The 24,300-nt window shown below is 40.0% G+C and overlaps 2 protein-coding genes and 1 non-coding gene across 7 annotated transcripts; 2 read left to right on the top strand and 1 right to left on the bottom strand.

The window, feature by feature from the left end:
- Window positions 1-3,966: 3,966 nt before the first annotated feature.
- LOC125584831 lies at window positions 3,967-4,073 on the top strand. Its single transcript, XR_007321738.1, has one exon. It is a non-coding gene; the product is annotated as a small nucleolar RNA R71 (small nucleolar RNA).
- Window positions 4,074-13,624: 9,551 nt separating this feature from the next.
- On the top strand, window positions 13,625-17,037 carry LOC106421963 (serine/arginine-rich splicing factor SR34A). 5 transcript variants are annotated; one of them, XM_013862799.3, is made up of 14 exons: window positions 13,683-13,823; window positions 14,567-14,852; window positions 14,931-15,056; window positions 15,141-15,206; window positions 15,296-15,370; window positions 15,453-15,588; window positions 15,683-15,729; window positions 15,834-15,891; window positions 16,014-16,063; window positions 16,157-16,213; window positions 16,303-16,430; window positions 16,519-16,599; window positions 16,667-16,715; window positions 16,818-17,037. In XM_013862799.3, the coding sequence occupies exons 3-14, from the start codon at window positions 14,970-14,972 to the stop codon at window positions 16,836-16,838; spliced, it is 855 nt and encodes a 284-aa protein (XP_013718253.1). In that variant the 5' UTR covers window positions 13,683-13,823; window positions 14,567-14,852; window positions 14,931-14,969; the 3' UTR covers window positions 16,839-17,037. The 5 variants fall into 5 exon arrangements, with proteins under 5 accessions (XP_013718255.1, XP_013718253.1, XP_048607605.1 ...); XM_022699812.2 differs by having other exon boundaries at window positions 13,728-13,823; window positions 14,741-14,852; XM_022699811.2 differs by having other exon boundaries at window positions 13,738-13,823; window positions 14,738-14,852.
- Window positions 17,038-17,466: 429 nt separating this feature from the next.
- Window positions 17,467-18,468, bottom strand: LOC106421856 (agamous-like MADS-box protein AGL15). The gene is made up of 6 exons (XM_013862695.1): window positions 18,350-18,468; window positions 18,151-18,250; window positions 18,025-18,066; window positions 17,935-17,952; window positions 17,741-17,782; window positions 17,467-17,649 (listed from the first exon to the last, which is right to left on the bottom strand). The coding sequence occupies exons 1-6, from the start codon at window positions 18,466-18,468 to the stop codon at window positions 17,467-17,469; spliced, it is 504 nt and encodes a 167-aa protein (XP_013718149.1).
- Window positions 18,469-24,300: the final 5,832 nt, after the last annotated feature.

Raw genomic sequence — 24,300 nt, 5'->3', positions numbered from 1 at the left:
CTGCCCAAGGACCGCTCAAACTGCAAAATCGCTGGCATCAGTCATGATTTCAAAAGGGAGATCCCAGTCTGGCGGTTGTACTACATGTGCGCTGATTAGAGCTCCTTTGATGGTATGGAACGCAGCTAAGCACTCACTGTCGAAATCAAACTTGATCTCCTTGCAGAGCAGTCTGGTGAGTGGTCTCGCTATCCTTGAGAAGTCCTGGATGAACCTTCTGTAAAACCCCGTGTGACCCAAGAAACTTCTGATAGCTTTCACATTTGTTGGTGGTTGCAAGCTCATCATCACCTCGATCTTTGCCTTATCCACCTCAATGCCTTTCTCGGAGATCTTGTGCCCCAGAACAATCTCATCCCTGACCATAAAGTGGCACTTCTCCCAATTGAGCACTAGATATTTCTCCTCACACCATTTTAGTACCCTGCACAAGTTAAACAAACAGACACTAAAGGAGCTTCCATAGACGCTGAAATCGTCCATGAAAACCTCCATAATGTCTTCAATCAGGTCAGTAAAGATTGACATCATGCAGCGCTGAAATGTTGCTGGCGCATTGCACAAGCCGAATGGCAGGTGAACGTCGTCTTTTCCTGATCGTCTGGATGGATAGGGATCTGAAAGAAACCTGAATAACCATCTAAAAAGCAGTAATATGGGTGGTTAGCCAATCTCTCAAGCATTTGATCAATAAAAGGGAGTGGAAAGTGATCATTTCTGGTTGCTGCATTTAATTTTCTGAAATCAATGCACATGCGATGTCCTGTCACTGTCCTAGTAGGGATCAATTCATTTTTTTCATTTGTGATAACAGTGATCCCACTTTTCTTAGGTACTACATGAACAGGGCTAACCCATTTACTATCAGATATGGCATAGATCACACCCGCTTCAAGAAGTTTCATAATCTCTTTCTTAACAACATCTTTTAGATTCAGGTTTAACCTCCTCTAATGTTCGACAGAAGTCATTGATTCCTCTTCTAGGTGTATTCTATGCATGCATAAATCAGGTGAAATGCCAGGTATGTCAGCTAGTGAATATCCTAATGCCTTGCGATATTTCCTAAGCTCACACAAAAGCAATGCAGTTTCCACATTATTTAGTTCAGCGTTCACAATGACATAGTAGGTGGAATTCAGACCTAAGGAAGCGTACCTGAGCCCCTTGGGAAGGGGTTTTAGCTCAACCTTGGGAGCTTTAAGCTCGCTCCAGGGATCATATGGTTGGTTCGGCGGAACAGGCAAGTTCGGTGTAGGGGTCGCTCCAGCTGGAGTGTTCTCGTCCCTGTTGTTTGCCTCCCACAGACTTAGACTCGCTACCATTCTTCCCATACTCCTTGCGGAATCAAGCATCTTGGCATACCCGTCTGCATCAATGTTTACGACACTCTGCTCGGCCTCAGCTCTTACTAGTGCAAGCTCAAGTGGATCTTCTGTAAGAATCTCCTCGATCATTCCTTCGCGAGGTTGCAGCGGGTCAATCCCTTCATCAACCTCAAAGGTCTTCCCATCTAACATCGAGTTTTTTAGTAGTTCATTCATCTCAAATTGCATGACTATGTCCCCAAGATTCAGATCAATCTTCCCTTGTCGCACATCAATGATGGCTCCAATAGTACATAGGAATGGTCTTCCCAAGATGAGAGGATCTTTAGACTCTTCTTCCAGCTCCAGAACAACGAAGTCTGCTGGAACAGAGGTGTTTCCGACTTTTACTTGGAGATCCTCTAGTATACCAACTGGGGATTTGACTGAAATATCCGCGAACACTAAGGACATCTTAGTTGGTTTGAAATGCGTGTATCCTAGACGTCGTGCTACAGAGTAAGGCATGAGGTTCACGCTGGATCCAAGATCAACCAAGGAGCATGCAAAAACTGTCTTCCCAATCTGGATAGAGAGGACGAACTTGCGGGGGTCTCCTCGCTTCTTTATCTGTCTGTTCTGAAGCACTGCGCTGCACTCCTTGGAAACTGTCATGAATTCGCTCTCCTCTGATATTTTTCCTGAGATCAATCCCTTCATAAAGCTGCGCATGGAGGGCATCATCTTGATCGCATCCATCAAGGGGAGTCGGACGGTTAGATCCTCCAGCATCTTCCTGCACCTTCATCTCCTCTCTGTCCTTACGAGTGGCCTTTGCTGGAATAGGGTAAGGGACTTTAGGAATGTATTCGCGAGGAGGAACAACTTCTTGGATCGGGCGAACAACTTCAGCTGGTTGTTCTGGCCCTGGCGAACTTGTTCCAACTGCTGGTTCCGTATTCCTCTCAACTGTCGGGGTATCGGCCGGTAGTTGTTCCGACTCTTTCTGCTTCCCTTTCTCAGCCGTAGTGAACCTCCTCTTCTCCGGCTCGGAAAGTTGCTTTCTGCTCCTCAGTTGAACTGCATTGCACTAGGCATGGGCGTTCGGGTCTTCGGGTCGGGTTCGGACCGGTTCCTTTCAGGTCCGGGTCTTTTCGGGTCCTAAATATTTAGACCCAATAGGTACTTTGAAATTTTCGGTTCGGGTTGGGTCGGTTCTTCTCGGGTCCGGGTCGGTTCGGGTCTATAATTAAAATACCCATAAAATACCCGTAATTTTTCGGGTCCATATCGGGTCCGGGTCGGGTTTGGGTATTTAGGATCTGAAAAGGACATGATATACCCAATTCCATCAACTTTAGTTGAATATTTGTCATATATATCTAAAATTTTACAAAACAATTTAAATGAAACTATTAATAATTAAAATAAAACATTTTAAAACTCTAAATTTTACATTTTAAAGCTTTATATTACTTTAAAAATGTTAAAAAATAATAACAAATGTTGTTAACAAAAGATATTTCAACTAAATCATAAAATAATATATATAAAATAGAACACAAAACATCATAGTTTTAGATATACATGTTTTTAAGTCGAGTACAAATCGGTTCTTATTGGGTCGGGTCTATTCGGGTCGGTTCTTTTCGGGTCCGGGTCTATTCGGGTCGGTTCCTTTTCGGTTCCGGTTCTTTCGGGCAAAAAAAATTTAGACCCAAAAGGTACTTGTAAATTTTCAGTCCGGTTCCGGGTCAGGTATTTTTAAGTCGGTTCCGGTTCGGGTCTTCGGGTCCAGGTTAAAATACCCAGGCCTACATTGCACTCCTTAGGATTTTTGTCTGTTTTACCAGGTAGAGTACCTTGATGCCTCTTGACGCTCTCAGCAGTCTGAGCTATCTGAATGTCCATCTGTCTCATATAGCTCGCGACATTATCGTACTTGGTGCTCAAATCTACGAACATATGGTTCATTCTGGTATTGATCTCGGTAGTAACCTGGTTCAGAGCTTTCCCTTGGAGCTGTTGTCCTTGGAGCAGCTCCTGCAACATGACCTTTGTCTCATCTTGCGGAGCAACGATAGGAGCGGAGGTAGCTGGTTGAGGGTTCTGGTGTTTCTGCATCTGGGGTGTGTTGTTATGCGGTTGGCTTAGAACATAAGCCCGGGGTTGGTAGTTCTTTTGATACCCGGCATACTGACCTTGGTTACTCTGTGCATGATCAGTTGGTTTATCTTGCTTAGGCCAGAAAAGCTGTTGGTTGTTCCGCACGTTGGGGTTTGGGTGGTAGATTTTGAGCTGCCATCCTTGCCCATTCATGTAGCTCACCTCTTGCTGATCGTCCCCTGATAATTCAGCTTCAAACGCCAGGTCACCGGCACTCTTCTCAGGAGTTGCTTCTTCCATTTTGAACACTTGGCTTTGGTTTCCCTTAAGCAGTTGGTCCACCTTCGCAGCGAGATCATCTATGTTGTTCACACTCTTCGAGCGGTCATGCTCCTTGTTCTTGTTCAGTTAACTTGATGCCATGTTCTCAATCAACGCAAACGCACCAGGTGTGGTTTGAGTCATGAAGTCTCCATTACTAGAAGAGTCAAGGGTGTATCGGAACTCATAACTCACTCCATCGTAGAACACCTCCAATATGTAATCATCATCAAACCCATGGTGTGGGCACTCTCTCTGGTATTCCTTATACCTTTCCCAAGCTTCATGAAAAGGTTCATCAGACTTCTGCTTGAAGTTGAAGATTATGTGCCGTAGAGCCGCGGTTTTGGACTTTGTGTAGAAGTGGCTCAGGAATGGTGATCGAACCTGGTCTCATGAGGTGAGAGAACCGGTTGGGAGAGATTGCAACCAGCGAGAAGCTTTCCCTTCAAGAGAGAATGGGAACAACGTGCATTTGACATAATCTGGTGGCACTCCATTAGAGCGAGAGAAATTCCAGATCCTCTCAAAGGCCTCTATGTGGTCCATTGGAATGTCTGAAGTGAGGCCGCTGAACGTGCTCTTCTGTACCAGACCTATCAGTGCAGGTTTGATCTCATAATCTTGTCGAGTACAGGGTGGAGGGTTGATGGGGGAGCGGTTAGTAGCGAAGTTCCGCGGAAGGTTTCGCTCCCCAATAAGAGCATCACGCTCTTCTCGCGCGGCGTTCACGGCTGCTTGTTCCTGAGCAGCTTGTTGCTGATTTTGGATGGTCTGCTGCATCTGCAACATCTGCTGTTGCTGAGTCTCCATTTGTTGTTGAATGAGTGCCAATGCAGCAGTGAGGTCATCCATATTGCCGTGATCACCCATGTTGGTGTCGGTTGTTCTTGGCTGTTGACGGTTCTGTCTTTCTAATCTTGCGAGTTAGTCGTTGGTCAGTTGATGTAGTGGTCCTTGTGCGTTGCTCCGAGTATGTCTACTGGTCATGCACTTGGATCATCTGTTCCAACAAAGAAATAAAGCAAGTTAGATATCTCAGACTAAATATTAAACCGAAAAATAAAGGTAAAAGCTTAGTCCCCGCCGCAACGGCGCCAAAACTTGATACACTAAAAATGAATCCTTGCTACTGTCAAGTTAACAGTGGTAATTGTAATATTTGAGATTCAATCCAGAGGACCAGTTTACTCTTTACTCTTATGAGTTCAATAATAAGCTGAGAAACAAGTGGGGTTTTGAGAATTAATTGTGACGCAAGTAACTAGAATACCTAGATGATTCAAATTCGATTTAAATGAAACCGGTTTAGGGTTATTAATCGGGTGTCAATGCAAAACTGAACAACTATTCAAGTGCAATGAGGTGTAGTCTAGAACTCAGATCACTAGGCTAGAACAATCCACTATCGTGGTCTTGCTCCCTTTGCAGATCGGTCTTGAATCCTAAGTTCTCACTTGGAACAAGACGCGATAACAAGCCTTAGAGACAAGATCCGATTAGTTCACTTAATATCCTAATATCTACTCTCGCTGATTAGGGATACAAAGATCATTCAATATATGTCAATTTATCTCCTAAGCGGTTAGCTAGGTGATTAAATCAGAAATCGAACATTAAGTGATCAATTCAATGTAAGCCGTAAGAACAATATGAATGAAGAACAGTTAAGATCACTTATTTGTGTTCAGTTCATGCGGCTAACACCCTACAACCCTAAGCAAGCTTAGCCTACTACTCAATCATAAAGCAGGATGACACAGACATGGTTTCTGAATAATACTGCATATAAAATAAAGTAGAAAGACAAGGGTTCAGGATGATCTTCTCGTGAGGATGAAGCCTTCTCCGTTACAAGTTGCTTAATCCAAAGAAAATAGTTTTCGGTCTCTTGCAAAACTAGCGTAAGAAAAAGAAATGATAGCATAGGCCTTTTTATATGGAGGCGCTGGTGGTAAAGAGATAAGAGAGAGTGGAATCTAGGGCAAACTTCCAGAATAGGAAGTTTCCTTAATGATCGGGAACAGTCAGACGCTTGTTCTCTTCGGGAACAACCTTCAGATTGTTTTAGATGGCTGTTCCGCATCGAATCCTTCAAAACGACATCTGACTTCCTGAATCTCTCTTCTTTGCTCTTTCACCTGCTCCAAACCTGGAATGATATCAATTAAACACGAATTAGGACTGAGAATTAGCTCAAAGCACACATATAATGGTATTTAAAACACCATATATCAGCTCACTATATGGAACCCCCCCCCCCCCCCCCCCCCCCAATGATAAATAAGTACAGACAGTCAGAGAAATTAATCTTGATGATGATTGAATCTATGTGCATCATAATATATCATTGCAGCTCATAGAGAATGTGTATTACAAAATTTAAGCTCACCGTAAATTGTAATTTCCCCCCTTGGAGTTGGCTTTATCAGATCAAGTTGTTGACCTATCTTCTTGAAGTAAGTCCAACATGAAACCGTACTTCAGTTTTCGTAAGGATTGTTTCATCAAAAACTTTTTTAAAAAATAACTGCAAGGCAAAATAATTCACCTGTGGGGCTAAATTCCAAAATTGTTCCATATTATTCTAAAATTCAAGTTGCCTCTTCAGAAAAATTGCTGAAACAGAGATAAGATCATGAGAGATTGACATAAAAGTTATATAATAATTCTTGAACTAAGCATTGTGGTTTGAGAGACATACTTCCAACTCTCAATGCTGACATAGGTAGAATATGAAGACATGTGGCTTTCACATATGTACAAAGATTCTTTGAAATATCACCCTATCCAAAAGATTGCAGTATCCATCTGCTTGAAGCATTTGCATTCCCTATTCTGAGAAGTGTGAACAAAATCATAAATGCATCCAACTTTGGAATGAAATACAGAAGTTTAACGTATATGCAATAGCGTGAGGATGATTTATTAGTCTTCATAACCTCAGGTGGTGGTGGTGGGTTAAGCAAATCGAGATTGTTTTAATGAATCTGTTAACTTAGCTTATATCAATCAAAACACGAAATTAACAATATTCTGCTCAAGTAAACCTGATTTAAAACCTAAGAATCAAGCTTTCAAATTAGTTTTACGCTCTGATATAAGAGATCAAATCAGAATATATTTTCATATGAATCATAAGACTTTCGTGAGACTCAAATTTCAGTATTTCACTAAGAGATTCATATATCTATAGCCAAAATGAAAGATGAAATGAAATTGAAAGATCAGCCAGTGAGAGAACTAACCATGTTCGCAGGAATCTCAAGAGACGGCATATATAGCAGCGACGAAAACAATGAGAGCTGAAGAGTTATAGTGATTAAGTTCTCTGGAACTTACGGCTGCTAAACTAAGAAGATCGAATGAGAGAAGATGATGTAATCTAATATTTGTTTGGGCTTGAATTTTTTTCTTAAATCCCATAAGCAAGTGAAAATCAATTTTGTTGGATCTTTTCTTAATGACACGTGTCCAAAAACGCCTTTCTCTCTATGATGACGTGGACATAGAAGAAAAGACAAAAGTCTCCTTTATTGTTATAGATATTTTTTAATCAAGTGGTGTATGGCCTTCGGTCCACATAATCTCTCTCCAGGGATTCGACCGGCATTAATACCATTTATGGCATCAAAGCTTTCTTTCCACAGTGGATCCAACCTAGAAGCACAATAGAGTTTTATTAATAGTTGTTCCTCAAGATATAAAACTTTATGGCATCAAAGCTTATGACATGTTTTGGCTTGTTTTTTCTTCTTTGGTGAGTAATATCATTTGACCTGCGTTGATTATATTTGTTTGGTGAATTTATTAGAATATGAAACATATTTCAGAAAATATCCGAAAGAGAAACAACACAAGTTTTTTTACAACGAAAGACTATTCTATTACTCAAACTTGAGGTGGTCTGGGTAACCAGAACAATCAATAAAACATAGTTCTCGATGGAAAGATCTAGCAGTCTTAGCTAAAAAGTTTGATATCTAATTATGCGCTCGTGGAACATGAATGATCTTGAAATCCGAGAAGCATATCTGAAGAGTCTTTATCCTCTCTAATTCCGCTGCAAAGCTTGGCCAAGCATGAGGTTCTTTGATCATGACAATCAGCTCTTTACAATCTGTCCCAAAACTCTGGCATGGCGAATGTTGAAGCATATTCTCCATCGCCCATCGCAGTGCTTCTACTTCTGAGTGTAAGGCTGATTCTCATCGAATGCAATTCCGTGTCCCCATAAGTTGAACCTTCCCAAAGCTATCCATCCACACCCATCCATTCCCACTGAACTGTCCTGTTGAAGTCCATGACTCATCTATCATGCAAATATTACCCAAGCTTATGACTTGAGGTTCCTCTCTACCTTGTGGTTGCAGTGTTGGTGTCACCATCTCGTTTGCATTAAACCAGACTTGACACTCGCTCTCAGCATAACGAACTAACTCCATCGAGTCTCCGTCTATCCCCCTTGAAAAGTTTATCATTCCTGGCTTTCCAGATATACCAAATTATCCAGGGATAAGGATCTATGTCTAATTCTGGCTCAACAATATGTTGTTCTTTCTCCATAAGAGTTAATCCATATTGGTGTAAATTCTCGGCACCGGGAATATATGTGGACTTTTTGGAGGCGCTGATAAGGACCACACTTGTAAAGCTGAAGGCATTCGAATATGGCATGCGTCACAAATTCTTTTGGTTCTCCACATCTTGGGAAATAGTTATCACACCTCATATTACGACGAACCAAGTTTATCGTAACTGCCACATGACCTGTTATCAATTGCCATATAAGATGACATATCTCTTTAGGCGCTTTTATCTTCCAAGCAAAGACTTGAAGCTTAGTGATACTTGGCTCCATCACCTCCTTTTCTTCCTCAGTCTTTAATAAGTTCTGAGCCACCCAATATCCAAACTTGACTGTGTATTGGCCATTCCTAGTGTAGTTCCAGCAGAATGTATCACGACGATGAGTTGAGCTTATGGCCAAACTCCTTATCAAAGGTATGTCATCAGCGCTAACATAATCCTCTAGTAAACCAATGTCCCATTCCTTCGATATCAGATTATTTAGGTCGCTGACTCTCATGTTCGGGTGCAATACTAGAGCTGATGGGATAGTCGGCCTACCATGTGTTGTAGGAATCCACGGATCCTCCCACACCTTAACCTCATATCCAGAGTGTATCTTCTATATGATTCCCAATAGCAGTAGCTTTCGTGCCGCTGAAATGCTGGTCTACACATAGGATGGGCTGTTTACTGGGTTTACTCTCAAAAGCATACTCAGTTTATAGTATTTCCCTTTTAAGACTCTGGCCACTAGCGAATGCTGGTCCACACATAGGATGGGCTGCTTATTGAGTCTCCATAATTGTTTTGCTAATAGTGTCAGGTTGAACTCATGAATCATACGGAAACCAATTTCCCCCCTCCTCTCTTAGTAGACATACATTTTTCCATTTCGTCCAGTGAATTTCCTTTTTTGGGGAATTTGAACTCCACCAAAATTGTGCAATGGCACTTTCTAGGTTCTCACATATCTCCAGTGGGAGCAAGAAGCTAGACATAACATATGTCGGGAGGGCTAGCAAGATGGATTTAATCAACACTTCATTTCCTCCTTTTGAAAGCCATCTCCATGTCCATCCATTCACTCTATGCATTAACTTATCTTTAAGAAAGGCGAAAAGTTTGCATTTGGATCCGCTAATATCTTCTAGGATGCCTAAGTATGTTCCCATTCCTCCTTCATTATGGATTCCAAGTGTATTTTTAATCTTTTGTTTTACAGTTGCGATAATCCTCTTACAAAGAGTAAGGGGTATTTCTCAAAGTTAATACATTGGCCTGATGATTTACCGTATTTCCTGACTACTTTCATCATTTCTTCACATTCACGGGGCTCCGCCTTACAGAAAAAAGGTTATCATCAGCAAAGAGAAAGTGAGATACTGAAGAGCACGCGCGTGTAACGCGCATCCCCGTTATCTTCCCTTGGTTCTCTGCATGATTGAGAAGGCTAACGAGCGCTTCCGTGAATAGAATAAAGATGAAAGGAGACAAAGGATATCCTTGACGTAGGCCTCTTCAATATTTCCCCTCGGTTGCCCATTCATGAGGACTTTGTATTTCACCGACATAATACATCGCATTATCCGGGTAATCCAGACCTCTGAGAAGCCCATCTTGTGCATAACAGCTTCAATAAACGACCACTCCATCCTATCATACGCTTTGCTCATATCTGTTTTAATGGCCATCCTCTTATTGTGTCTGTTTGGTTTGGTTCTCAAAGCGTGAAACAATTTTTGAGCAATCATGATGTTATCCAAAATTTGTCTTCCAGCAACAAAGGCTGACTGGATTTCTGAAATCCTATCTAGTAGGACTTTCTTTAATCCTTGGCATAAGACCTTGAAAATTATCTTATAGCTGACGTTACACAAACTGATGAGCCTAAACTGAGACATCTCATTAGACTTTGTTGTCTTTGGGATGAGACATATATTTGTGTCATTCAGTCCATTGGCCATTATCCCCTCCAAAAGGAATTTATTAACCATAAGAGTTAAATTTTCCTTTATAATATCCCAAAATTTCTGATAAAAAGCGCTGTCATCCCATCTGGCCCCTGGTCCTTCTCTGGATGCGTAGCAAAGAGCGTTTATTTAACCTCCCATTCAGTGACCGGTGCCGTAAGATTGAATTCATTGGCCCGGTAATCGTCGTGGATACTTCAGACAGCGCCTCCTCTATATTTAACTAGTGGCAATGGCCATCAATCCCTCTTCATCCTCGATAACATTTCCATTTGCATCTCGATATGCTTGTTCTTTTTCGCTTTTCTAGCTTAAGAATTTTTTTTTTCATCTTGTTGATGATCATGTTTTACCATTTAATCTTGTGATAAAAAGGCAGAAATCCCTCCAGTGATATAGTTGATTGGATCAATATGTTATGCAAAAAAATGATAACAAATTTGGATACGTAATACCAATTGCAGTAAATAACATTTTATGTAACGCTCCTGACTGCGTATGCCAATGGCCCTTCACAGCCATTTTCTTGACATGTGGGTCTTATTATTCAGCCGACAACCGGTGTATTAATTTTGGAAAGTTTAGAAAATATTGTTATTGACTATGCAACCACTACGTGACCTTTTCTCGTGTCTTGGCTTCCATAATACAATATAGCAAATCAATTTTTGATACGTCACTTATCTTTTTAATATAGTAACTTAAGCACACATAATTTTGTAGTTTCTTCTAAATAAATAACCAAAAATGCAAGTGTATGACAACCATAACCAAATGCATTCTCTTAATATCTCAATATATACCACTTTATACCAACAAAGAAGATGTTAAAATCACCCTTCATAGAACACAGCCTCTTCGTGCATGTCTCAGATGCTTGTTGGATCATAACTGAAATTGTCAACCAGTTTAATACCAAATTGTAACGCCCGAAAACTTCTACCAATGGATCCTCACACCCACTCTCTCAGCCGGAACCCACCACGTGACTGATGGTTATTGCATAAATTGTTGGACTCTCATAAGAATTCTTACATACTCTACAATAACTTCATCATCTTTACTCGTGGTTTGACTTCATTCGCATGGTATTATGAATTACTTCTGGTAAGAGGATCTCCAACTCCACTTCATATTTTACTCCAAAATAGAAAACAAAATGGAGTGGAAATGGAGTGATGAACAAAAAATAAAAGCATTACTCAATAAATAGAGTAATCCTTTTATTTTTTGTTCATTACTCCATTTTTCACTCAATTTTCTCAATTTTGGAGTAAAATATGAAATGAGGTTGGAGATGCCCTAAGTCACCCATCATTCGACTACTCTAAGTTCAATTACGCTTAACTATGAAGTTATTTCTGAATAGTAACCAACAATATAAATGCATTTCAATGACTTAAGATACCCTAATTTATTAATTGACGAATATTTTATAAAAAATATCATTTATGGTTTTATATGTAACCACAATATGAGAAACCAATAAATTATAGACAATTAAAAACCAATATCTATCATAAATGTTATAGATTACAAATCGAACAAACATCCATGCTGACATGTTTGTGGAACCATTATATTCTTATGTTGTAAAGAATTTCATATATCTATTCTATTAAAACAAACACTCGTGTGGTGTACGGATCAAGCTATAGTAATTGTTAAACTTGTGTCTAAATAATATAAAACATTAGGTCTCACCTTTTTAATAATTTTCTTATTAATATTAATACAAATTATTTGATAAAACAAAAAAAAATAACGAAAACACTTATATAACTTATAAAACAAACTTTTGAGGTTTAAATACTAAAATATTTTCATTTAATATGAAGTAAATTAATTAACAGGTTAGTCTATTTATATTTCATATATGAGACACGTTCATTTAAACAAAAAAAAATACATATAAAAATTATAAATAAGATGTTAGAAGCAATAAATTAATATTAAGTAAATTTTATAATAAAAGTTTTCATGTATCAGATTTTTTTAAATAAAATAAATAAATTTACAACAGTTCATTGCGAAAATCCATAGTATAGATTGAAAAATAAAATAGAATAATGGTGTATAATTTTATATTTAATATAAATAAAAGCAATAAATTATATAATATTATTATGTGCCCAAAAAAATTATTTCTTTAATTTAAATTAAATTTTGTTAAAAATATCCCTACTGCCCTTTTAAAACGTATGTTATATTTTACACGTTAAATAGTTGCATGACACACTATTGTTTTGCTTCTCTTGAAAATGAGAATATTTGATTCTTTACATTAAAAAGGGGTGGACACTTCAGTTATTTTATCGGTTCGGTTTGGGTACGGCTCTTGTTGGTCGATTTTCCTTTATCCACATCTACAAACATATTAAATCACTAGTAAGCTAAAATAATAGTTTGATGTTTTCACTTTTCAGTTGTATAAATATATCGTAACAATTTCTTAGAACGTATAAAAATCTCACCTGAAGTTATTTAGAATTGACGGGAGACCCAGAGGGAAGAGACGCTTTGGAAAAGAACTTTTGTGTTTTAGTTAGGTTTTAGGTTTAACTTTTAAGTAGCTGCCGTTTAATTTACATATAAAAATATAAGAGTTCTGATAATTCATTTTGAGTTTTTTTTTTCTAATCTAATCTTTTGATAATTTATATATTCGATTAAAAAATATATGCTATTGCTATTGAATTAAAAAAAGAGAGAGAAATGCGTGGGTTTAGTCTTACAATTTTAGTATATGGATATTACTAGCATGTTTAATTTAAATAACTACAAAAAAAAATATAATGGTTTCTTGGTTCGGTTTAAAAAAACTCCAACCGAATGATTTGATAATAGATTTTGGTTCAGTTTGAATCGGTTTAGGTTTGGTTGGTTCAGTTTTTCTGGGTTCGATATTAAAAGCAATGTTCAAGAAATCGCTAGGCGGTAACTAGGCGCTTTATTGAGAACTAGCGCCTAGGCGGATTATTCGGGGCCTAGGCAAGGCCTAGGCGTTAACGAATTATTGATTTATTTTATATATATTTTATATTTATATGAGATATTTAGTTTTTGATTTTTAATTATAAAATTATTGTGATAAATTATTAAAAATAGATATACAAAACAAAATAAATTAGAAAGTTTTGTGGATTTATACTAACATTATTGTTTAATTTAACATTTTAGACCAATTTAGGTCGATGTTAACCGCTTTAGAACAACTTAAACCGATATAATTCATATAAATTGGATTTTTGGAAAATCGTTTCGGATAGGACCGAGTTACCGCCGCCTAGACCGATTTTTAGAACCTTGATTAAAAGTGTGATATTAGTAAACAAAGCACTTAGAGAGGGACCTAAAAAAAAGAGGATAAACTTGAGGGATCGCGGAAGGGTAATTCCGGCAATTTACATAAGTTGATGAATATTAACAAAACAAACCCTAGAAGAAAAAACTTTCACGGCCGACATATCTATTCTCGATTCCCGAGTCGCATTGGCTTCATCCAGGGGCTAAAGTTCTCCTCCGGCTCTGCTGCTTAGTCCAACTGGTACGAACTCGTTCTCATCTCCCTCTCTCGATTGATTATATGTCTTTGAACTTGGGTCGCGTGGGTGGGAATATACTCTGTTTTGTTTTTGTTGTTTCCGAGAAGCTTGTTGTCAATTATGATTAAGACAGTGAAAAAAAACTTAGGCTTTGGTCGTGGGGTTGCTTTCTTGACTTAAACTTTTAAGTTGGAACTTTGATGTGTCTGTGTAGAAGTCTCCACTCTTGTATACAGCTTTCATCTGTTGAATGTTGCTGAGATTCTTACTGACGACTCTTGAGGTGTCTTCTGTATTGTTAGAAGACTCTTAGCTATGAAGTTTCGATGTCTTTTTATTTATTCATCGTAATTGTTAGTTCTGGTTGCGATACTATTAACTTCGCGTGAACTATGAATTGGAGAGTTAATTTCTCCTGCATAGGTATAATGATTTGGTAGGTTCCATTATATTTATTTAATTGGCCTTGAAAATGTTAAAGTTGAACACATGTAAGGAAATTTTATTTGAAACATATGCTATCTACTGTGCGAACATGCTCTGCAAATCGTAGGTATGTATCCAAATTAACAGGAGATTCCCTGTAGTGAGCGATTTGTAGATCAATTTGTTTCTAGAAAAAATCAGTAACAGTTGTGCTATATGTTTGAACGGAATAATGTTTTGAGTAAGGAAGCTGAACAAGGTATAGATTGCATGAGGTCTTTGTTTCATGATGTCATGACACAAACTTTCTTTATGATAGATGGCAAGCGCTTGGAACATGAGCATTGCAATGGTTCATAGGGATTTAGAGAGGGAATGGGAGATCAATGTTGGACTTGTTTCATATTCTGTTTTTTATTTCATTATTATTGGAGATTCTTGCTCCAAAAAATATTGTGAAGATCTAGAAAAAAAATAGATTTTCTTATAGTAGCTTGTGGAGCACATTGGAGCAAATAAGCATGTTTGGAGCTTGTGGAGCACTGCTCTCACCAAGGATTGCTCTCGCTTGGTTTGCTTCATACATATTTTGGGATGGAAAGCTGGTCTGAGTGGAGATTCTTTGTCAATAGCAGCGAACTTTGGTCCTTTATTTATTTGTCTTCTTTTATTCGTATCTGCAGTTACACCTCTCTACTTTGTTTTAACAACCTTTGTGAACAATGAGTGGTCGATTTTCTCGGTCCATCTATGTCGGTAACTTGCCCGGCGACATTAGGGAGTCTGAGATTGAAGATCTCTTTTACAAGGTCAGTTCTGCCTACCTTTTTTTGATTCAGTTGGTTTTTGCATGACATCCCAACTGTTCTAAGAGAAGGGTATCTCAATTGCAGTATGGCCGCATAGTTGATATTGAATTGAAGGTTCCACCTCGTCCTCCATGTTATTGCTTTGTTGAGGTGCGTTTCTTTGTATTAAATTACATGGTCTTAACCAAATTTTACAAGATATTAGTTTTAGTTAACCAAGCTCTGTTGAGTGTTTGTAGTTTGAGCATGCTCGGGATGCGGAAGACGCCGTCGATGGCCGTGATGGCTACAACTTTGACGGCTGTCGCTTGAGGGTAATAATGACATTCATTGCCTTGCCTTTTGATGTTTTTTTTTTTAATTTGTTCTCGTTGTGTCTAATCATTATGAATGCAGGTTGAGCTTGCCCATGGTGGTCGAGGGCAGTCTTCAGGTGATCGTCGTGGTGGATACCGTGGTGGGGGTGGCTATGGTGGTGGAGGTGGTGGTGGATCTGCCCGCTTTGGCGTCTCACGACACTCTGAGTTCCGAGGTTTGTGTAATTAGAAAATTGGTGTTGGTAAAGTTTGGTTGAATCTTCACATGTTTCTGATGGTTCATATGTATTCCTGGACGGCTTTATGCAGTTATTGTGCGTGGGCTTCCATCATCTGCTTCATGGCAAGATTTGAAGGTGTTATGACTACTACTTCGTGTTTTTTTTTTGCTGCAGCACTTTAGTTGCTTACTTTCTTTTTTTTTTTTATTTTTTTTGAATATCAAAAACCATCATTTCAGGATCATATGCGGAAAGCTGGTGATGTGTGCTTTGCTGAGGTCACTCGTGACAGTAATGGTGCGTTAATCTCCACGTTCTTATCTTTCCTCTTTCAGCTTCGAGCAGCGTTTGTGTTTGGGATATTATCGTTATGTCTTTTTTTTCTTACACATGACTTAATCTTGAATAAATATGGTCAGGAACGTATGGTCTTGTTGATTACACCAATTATGATGACATGAAGTATGCTGTAAGTTTCCCCTTCTGTTCTTCTCTCTTTCTGTATATCAAAGCTATGAATGTGTTTAGTTTCCGATGCTAAAGGTTTGTGATTGTTGGTCAGATAAGGAAACTTGATGATACAGAGTTCAGAAACCCCTGGGCCAGAGGCTATATCAGGGTATGCTCTCTTCTTACAGACTTAATCGTCTCCCATCCTTGCCTGTATGTAATCCATATAATGAGTATGTGTTTTCCCTTTACATGCAGGTTAAGAAATATGAAAGCTCCCTGTCGAGGAGCCCAAGCAGAAGCAGGAGTCGAAGCCGTAGCCGAGGCCGTGGTCGCAGCCCTAGCCGTAGCATTAGCAGAAGCAGGAGCCCAAGGAAGGATCTTAGGTGCGTTTGTTTTACACTGAACCTTCTGTATATCTTCCCATTATGAACAAGTAGTTAAAGTTGTGTGTTTATCAAATCTTTATTGCAGCAAATCACCAAGACGTTCCCTTTCAAGATCGATATCAAAATCTAGATCCCCATCTCCCGACAGGAAGAAGAGTCCTCCTAGGTAAACTTCTCATCCCTACCCTTTCTGTATCAAAATCACTGATGTTTCTAATCCTTCTTTTACTCAGGGCAATGTCGAGATCGAGGTCTAGGTCTCTTTCAAAATCACCTGCCAAGGTATACAAATAAGTTGCATTTTAGTTTATGGGAAAAAGGCCAAGCAGAGACTAATCTGAAACTTACTAATCTGAAACTTGTTGAAAATGGTCTCTTTCTCAGGTTCGGGAAGGCAGTGAATGATTGCTAAAGTTGTCAAGCCAAAGATGGAACGAGATAAGACTTGGAGTTTTATTATAAAGCTCAAAGTTGTAGTTGGTTTCTCGGTTGAATACTTTTTTTTTATTTATATGTGCCTACTTTGTGTTTACAACATGTTATTTTAGCGGTTCTTTGAAATATTTGTGAAACGATAATTTCATCACACTTAACTTTCATTCTACTTCTAAATGTCTTGCTCAAGAATATTTAAGAGACGAACTTGCGTGCATGAGCTTTTTTGGGGTAAATTGTCTAACACAGAGGAAGATCATGTTAAACAGACATATTCAGGGGTTCTTATTTTTTTTTTAATACTTTTAAGTAGTAAAAGTGAATTAAGACACAACATTAAAAAATCCAAATATTTTTATGTTCCATTGCAAGATTCTTAATTAAGGTTCTTAAAAAAAAATTATTATACATTTTAATTGCATGAATGTACCAGTTTTAATTGCATGAATAAAATATGATTCACAAAAAAAAAAACAACACATGTAAGAAATTAATAGTTCTAATAGTGTTAATGCATATGCATATACTATTACTATAACATGACAAGAGGCTAGCTAAAATGGGTTTCCTATATTGCAACCAAATACAGGAGAAGATTTTAAAAGAGTACATACCCTAGTTGCAAAGTTGTGTCTGAGTTGGTGTTCTGGAGGCTGCAGTTAATGTCTCCCAAACAAGTGTTGTTTAAAAGTGAGGTCTTGGAATCTATAGCGAAGCATCTGATGTAGGATGGAGCATAGTGTTGGTTGATCGACGGGAGAAAACTCCTCAGTTCTTGTACCTATTTCAAATAGAATGTGATTAGAACTAGATAGTAGAAAGAAGACTTGGTGATAAGAGATGATTCAACACAAATTAATGGTTTTGTTCACCTGTCTATGTAAGGTTTCGTTTTCTAGCTCTGCTCGCTGTTCCTGCAAAGTTGAAAATGTTTTGTATGATCAATTCTTGCAGTAAGTCTCTATGTTATTGGGCACATACCACAACATTAACCTCTCAAGTCTCAAAAGATACAGTAGGCATGAGTTTTAACACGGTGCATCAGAGATGTCTCACATAAACTTACATGAAGTGACCATAGAAGCTAAACATGAAAATCACATAACCTTTAGCCAAAAACGAGATGTTTCATATATATATACAACTCAAGAGTTACCTTCAGGCGTGATTCTTCAAGCTGTTTAGTCAACATTAGTTCCTGAAATCACATAACCTTTAGCCAAAAAAAACAAATATGTTTTATGAAAAAGGAATGGGGAAGAGTGATATTACTAGTCTTTACCTTTCGCTCTCTCACATATATTAATGCGACATCTAGCTGCTTCTCAAGGTGTTGCAGCTCTTTCAAGCTCAGAATACTCAAACGCTTACCCTGAAGCTGTCTACAAAACATGCAAAGACAAACCATATAAGACATAAAAGTGGTGGATGGTTGGGGGAAACAATAAAAATAAGAACACAGTTTGGATTAGGTTGCATACAAGTGTTTCTCTTGAAGCATTGAATTACCACCTAGTACTTGAGAACTCGAAGAGCTTGCCAGACTTGGAGAAGACAATGACTGCAGACGGAGAATCGAATTAACCTTACCATCTCCCATTACAACAGAGCTCTGGACGAGCTTCTTCTGAGATCTAGCACAGAGCTCATCTAGATTTAGCCCTTGTGGAGAAGCAGAGAGGAATGAGAGTGAGCGTCACGATGGGTCGCAGGAAGAATGATTCGAGAAGAAAGGAGACGAGGAGTGTTCAAGAGCTGTCTCTTCCATAGCTTGATTAAGAAACGTCGCTTAAGGTATTTGCTATTTTTCTTTTTTTTTAATTTCAATAATACTAACAGACTGGCTTAAGCAACCCGGTTAATGATGCTCTTTGCGCTGTTCCGTTTTTAGACTAGAGTCAAATAGATGTTAACAGCTAATTTGTCTGGTAACAATTATGAGGTGTGAAATGGATGTGTGACACATGCTCAAAATATAATTGTTTATTATAGACAATTATATTGTTCATCAGTAGACACACACTAAATAATTTAAATTCTAGCTCTAAATTGATCTAGACAATAATCATCAATGTTCAAATTAAGAAAAGGTCCATTAGACATGACCACTTAGACATGAACACTCCAAATAAACATGAAGAACTCTTTTTTTTTTTGGTCAAACCTTTCATTCATAAAAACTTAAACGCACGAGACAGAGTTCATCATCTCTGAAAGAGAATTAGAGAGCAAGAACAAAGCATCTTTTGCCCTCCTATCAGTATCAACATTACAAAGACGAGAGATAAACTTAAACGAGATAGAGTTAAGGGATCTACTCAACATGCTGATGTCATAGAGGATTCCTTTGAAAGCAACCACATAAGATTTTCCTCTGAGGAGGCCAACTAGACATTGAGAATCTGAAACACAGATAATGTCCTTGTACCCTAGCAAGACAGCCATTGAGAGGCCTGATTTTAGTGCTATTGCTTCTGCCATTAAGGTTGAAGCAATAACGCGGCGTGAGGATGTTCCTTGACACCTGATGAGGCCATCTGAGCCTTTCACCACCCAACCAAACCCTCCATCACCGGAAGAGCTGTTCCATGCAACGTCAGAGAAACAGAGGAGGGCGTTAACTGGTACATGTGGTATTTGAGAAACTAAGTTTGCTTGTGGTAGATAGTCTTTAGACGAAGCAGATTTAGATGTAGGACTGGGTTGAGTAGCCTGCCACTCCTTCGCTAATTTAATAGCTCGCAGGATCATCTCTGCTTCAGAAAAAAAACTTATCTTCAAACATTAATTGGTTACAGCTCGTCCACAAAACCCACATGATCCACGGGTACGGAGGAGAGACAAGATCCATGGGAGGTAAATTAGTCATTCGGAGACCCCGGGAGAGCAAATCACTCACATACGTGCATGTACTGAGGTTTGGGACTAAGCACACAGGAGCAAGCTCCCATACTTTCCTAGCCACCGGACATGAGAACATTACATGAAATGTTTACTCCAATTCACAACCCCTTTTACACTTTCCTTCGGCGAGGATTCCTCTACGCAACAGAGTTTCTCCCACTGTCAAAGCATTGGTCTTCAATTTCCAGAGGAACTTGCGTACTTTAGGTGAGCATTTGACATTCCAAACACATTGCTTCCAGTTGAAGGTAGATGGAGTATTGCTTACATTCAACTTAGCAACAGCATAACCCGACCTTGTTGTATAGCTCCCATTCTTCTCAAGTAACCATACCCGTTTATCTTCCAGTGAAATACAGAGTACAAGCTTTCTGATCTGTGATTTATGGTGAGGTAGGTGCAACTTGATTAGCTCGATATTCCATTCAGCATTAGGGAGCAGCAGGTCTTTTATCTTCAGGTTACAAGCTTGTAGGGAAGGCGGGCCCATAAGGCTGCATTGGTACTCTGTAGAGAGCCAATTTTCTCCCCACACTTGAATAAGGTCTCCAGACCCGATCGACCATCCCAAGCCTTTTCTTAAGATGTCTCTTCCCGCAAGGATTCCTCGCCATCCATGAGAGGCTGAATTTGGAGCTGAACAGTCAAGTAAACCATCATATCTGCAGTATTTATTAAGAAGAGTATGTCTCAGCAGAGATGAAGGATCTTTAAGGAGGCGCCATGCATGCTTGGCGAGCAAGGCATCATTAAACTGTTCAATCTCACGGAAGCCAAGGCCCCCCGCACTCTTCGGGAGAGTGAGCTTATCCCAAGATACCCAACATATCTTCCGCAACTCTGGTTTCATGTCCCACCAAAATCTAGTGAGTATCGATTGAATTTGCTTACACAGAGATTTCAGTAGTTTGAAACAACTCATCGTGTACGTGGGTAGGGCTGCAAGGACTGATTTCAGCAGAATCATTTTCCCAACACTCGAAAGGAATCTGGCCGTCCAACTGTGTGCTCTTTGGCGGATCCTATCGACAAGTGATGCAAAGATATCTCTTTTTCTCCTGCCAAAGTTTTTCGGAAGCCTGAGATACTTTCCTACACCCCCCCCCCCCCTCATTAGTGATGTTCAGGTCGCGTTTTGCTCTGGCTCTTGCTTCCGGTTTTGTTTTCGAAGAGAAGGTGATCGTTGATTTGGCTTGGTTTATACACTGTCCGGAGACGAGCTCATATTTCTCAAGAATTGAGACTAGGGCTTTACAGCTCGACGAGCTCGATCTTCCAAAGAACATAGTGTTATCGGCGAACAAGAGATGATTAATGGGAGGGCAGTTGCGCGCGACTTTAACCCCCGGGAGAGACCCATTCTCAAGAGCTTGCTTACACAGTCCCGCCAATACCTTCGTACACAGGATAAAGAGATATGGCGAAAGGGGGTCGCCTTGTCGAAGGCCTCTCGATGGTGTGACACTTCCCTGGGGACCACCGTTTATGAGGAATGAGTAGGAGACTGCGGAAACGCATTCCATTATCCACCCAATCAAGATTTCATGAAAGCCCAATCGCTCAAGAACTTTGCGCAGAAAGTTCTATTTGATCCTATCGTATGCCTTGCTCATATCGGTTTTGACAACCAATGCCACATATTTTTTCGCCTTTGATTGTCTCAGGAAGTGCAAGATTTCATGCGTGATCAGTACATTGTCCGCAGTAGAGCGACCCGCTACAAAGGCGGATTGTGACGGTGAGATCAGGCTGTGGCGGTGCGGTCTGAGTCTCTTCGATAGGATCTTCGCGATTATCTTGTACTGAGTGTTGCACAGCGCTATAGGTCTATAGTCCACGACCTTCTTTTCTCCCGTCATTTTCGGTATGAGCCTAACATGTGTCTCGTTCTGTCTGTGATGAAGGTGGCTGGATTCAAAGAAGCTGCGGATATCTCGATAGATATCCTCACCTATAATGTCCCAGAGAAATCATCAGGTCCCGGGGCTTTATCCGGGTTTATTAAAAACACCGCTGCTTGGACTTCGGCCATATCCGGGATAGAGATCAGGGATTGGTTCATTTCCGGTGTCACTTTAGGAGAGAGAGCTTCGCGAACCACATCCAGCGGGTTCGGAGTTCCTGCAGTGAAGAGCGTCTTGTAGAAGGAGACAAAAGCATGGACAATGTGATTTTCTTCATAAAAGGCTCTCCCTGTCTCGTCTTCAATAATGGTGAACTTGTTGCAAGATCGTCTTCCTCTAGTTACCGCGTGCAAAAGCTAGTGTTTTTATCCCTAGCGCTTAACCATTGGACACAACTTCTTTGTCGCCAAAAGGCCTCCTCCTCCGCATAGGCTGTTTCAAGGATCGTTTTCAGTTCTTCTATTCTTGCAGAATCTGGAACACTAGCCGAGAGGGATTATTCCAAGAGTCTTTGGTGAGAGACAATCCATTCCTTGCTGGCTGCTGTTTAGGTTTTAGCCCATTCCACTAGGTTTCTTCGCACTCTGTTGATCTTAGTCAAAAATGATTCAGGGTTAGATTTCTCCCAAGAGTTCTCCACCAAGGATCTGATTTCTGGTTTATAACTAAGCTTCTGATCATAGCGGAATATCCCTTTCTTATTTCGCAGGTGTTGATCAAATTGGGTCAGTAGGGGTCGATGATCAGACCCCTCAAACCTCAAGTACTCACATCTAGCTGCTGGGAAGAGTTCCATCCAATCGAGATTAGCCACAGCTCTATCAAGCTGAGACTGGATGAAGTGAGTATATCTCGTTCCTCTCCACGAGAGAGAGTTCCCAGAAAATTGTAAGTCCCATAGACCGTTTTGAGACACAAAGTTACGGAAGGACAGAAAGGATCCCTCCCATCTCAAAGGTCCACCTTCTTTTTCATCGTTGTCTAAGAGGTTGTTGAAGTCGCCAGTGATAAGCCAGGCGGATGTTCTTTGGGTGCCCAACTCAGACATTAGTTTCCAGAACCGCAGACGATCCTCACGATTCGGCTCACCATAGACATAAGACATAAAAAAGGTTTTATTATTGAAGACAATGCTTGTATCAATTACATTCGGTGATGAGTAAAGAATATCCAACTTGATATTGTCTTTCCACGAGAGAGTGAGGCCTCCACTTAGACCAATGGGAGGAACGATGAAATGGTTTGTAAAATCAGTGCCCGATACATCTTAAACACCTCCTCGTCTTGCCTCTTTGTTTCCATCAGGAACATTATATCCGGAGAATTTTTTGAACGGAATTCCCGGAATCGACGAACTGTCAGGTCGCTCCCGATACCTTGACAATTCCAGCTCATATTGACTAAGGAAGAGGAGCTGGACCAGACCGAAAATCCATTCCTTTCTTCTTAGTGGCTGGAAGTAACTTCATACGGGGTTGATGACCACTCTTTATAGTAGCAGCTGTTTTACCGCTCGTCATTGCGTCTTGGAGGATCTTCCTCCGTGGGGAGTATTGAGTTTATTAACTCTCCTGCCCTTAACACCAATCGCTTGAGCCGGGCTCTTTTGTTCTCTCATGTTGGTGTGAGAGGGTCCATCAACTTTGCTACTGAGCAGAGGAGCAGAGGAATTAGTAGCCCTGGTTCTCTTTTTTGCAATAGGAATTGATTCCATTGGTTCATCTGGTTCACGGAAAGAACAAAGTCTGAGGGATACATGGAGCCTATCTTCACTCAAGGTTCTAATCGTAGACCGGTCTTGTGAAGGGTCATATTGATCCGGAGTTACTCTGTTTTGTTTCCTTGATGAAGACGGTATGTTGCTCCCACCAGGTTGATGTACCGTTAGGTTCTCCTCCAAGTACTGAATGTCTACTTCTTGTAGACGTCCTGATTCAGCGTTTGCGACTCCATCTTATAGGAGAGGAATCCTTTCTTTGGTAGAGACAGTTTGTCCAGAGCTGATCTCCTCTCTTGAAATGGGAGGCTTTCCTCATTTGATTTCTGGTGAGAAGTCGGAGTGTGAAGCAACTTTCCTTCGCGCTGAGGTCTAGGTGAAGGAGTATGAGACACCTGCGCAAGAGAGGTTTTCGAGTTTGTTCCAGTCTGGGATCGAGTCTGGACTGGTCTCCATTCATTTCTCGAGGTACTCATGTTATGTCACGATACAAATAGACCTTGCGACTCTGAGACCACTACCTTTTCAAAGGAAAGTCTTTCTTTGGCAGAGTGTCTTCTTGCAGGAGGATCAGAGTCTCTGGTTGAGTTACGCTGAAAGTGGGGATCTTTCCTAGCTCTATAGGTAAAGCGGAAGTTCTTATCATTCTTCCAATCAAGACCATAAGTAGCTTCCCCGTGAGAGGACTGCTGCCAAGATCCTGAGTTTTGCGCTCTCAGGGGTTGGTAAGGGAGTCTGAACGTGCTAGTTTCTTTTCAGCTTGTCGACGTCTATCAGACTCCAACCTATCCCGCGTTCGGTTCTGAGAGATTCCCATGGCTTGAGCTCCAGAGAATCTGGTATTAGCTTGAGCTTGCTGGGACGGACAGTTATCTTTGTCATGGGAGAGATAATGGCATATAAAGCA

This window comes from Brassica napus, chromosome C3, assembly GCF_020379485.1.
Source record: "Brassica napus cultivar Da-Ae chromosome C3, Da-Ae, whole genome shotgun sequence".
Taxonomy (NCBI): Eukaryota; Viridiplantae; Streptophyta; class Magnoliopsida; order Brassicales; family Brassicaceae; genus Brassica; species Brassica napus.
Note: the sequence above shows the minus strand (reverse complement) of the source record. Positions and strands in the feature narration are given on the sequence as shown.

Excerpts from the sequence above, each read along its gene's own strand:
- LOC106421963 (XM_013862801.3), top strand. The coding sequence starts at position 14,970 with ATGAGTGGTCGATTTTCTCGGTCCATCTATGTCGGTAACTTGCCCGGC. Across the intron at positions 16,064-16,156 it reads ATGATGACATGAAGTATGCT|ATAAGGAAACTTGATGATAC; the intron begins GTAAGTTTCCCC and ends ATTGTTGGTCAG. Across the intron at positions 16,214-16,302 it reads GGGCCAGAGGCTATATCAGG|GTTAAGAAATATGAAAGCTC; the intron begins GTATGCTCTCTT and ends CTTTACATGCAG.
- LOC106421856 (XM_013862695.1), bottom strand. The coding sequence starts at position 18,468 with ATGGGAGATGGTAAGGTTAATTCGATTCTCCGTCTGCAGTCATTGTCT. Across the intron at positions 18,067-18,150 it reads TATATGTGAGAGAGCGAAAG|GAACTAATGTTGACTAAACA; the intron begins GTAAAGACTAGT and ends ATGTGATTTCAG. Across the intron at positions 17,650-17,740 it reads ACGAAACCTTACATAGACAG|GTACAAGAACTGAGGAGTTT; the intron begins GTGAACAAAACC and ends TATTTGAAATAG.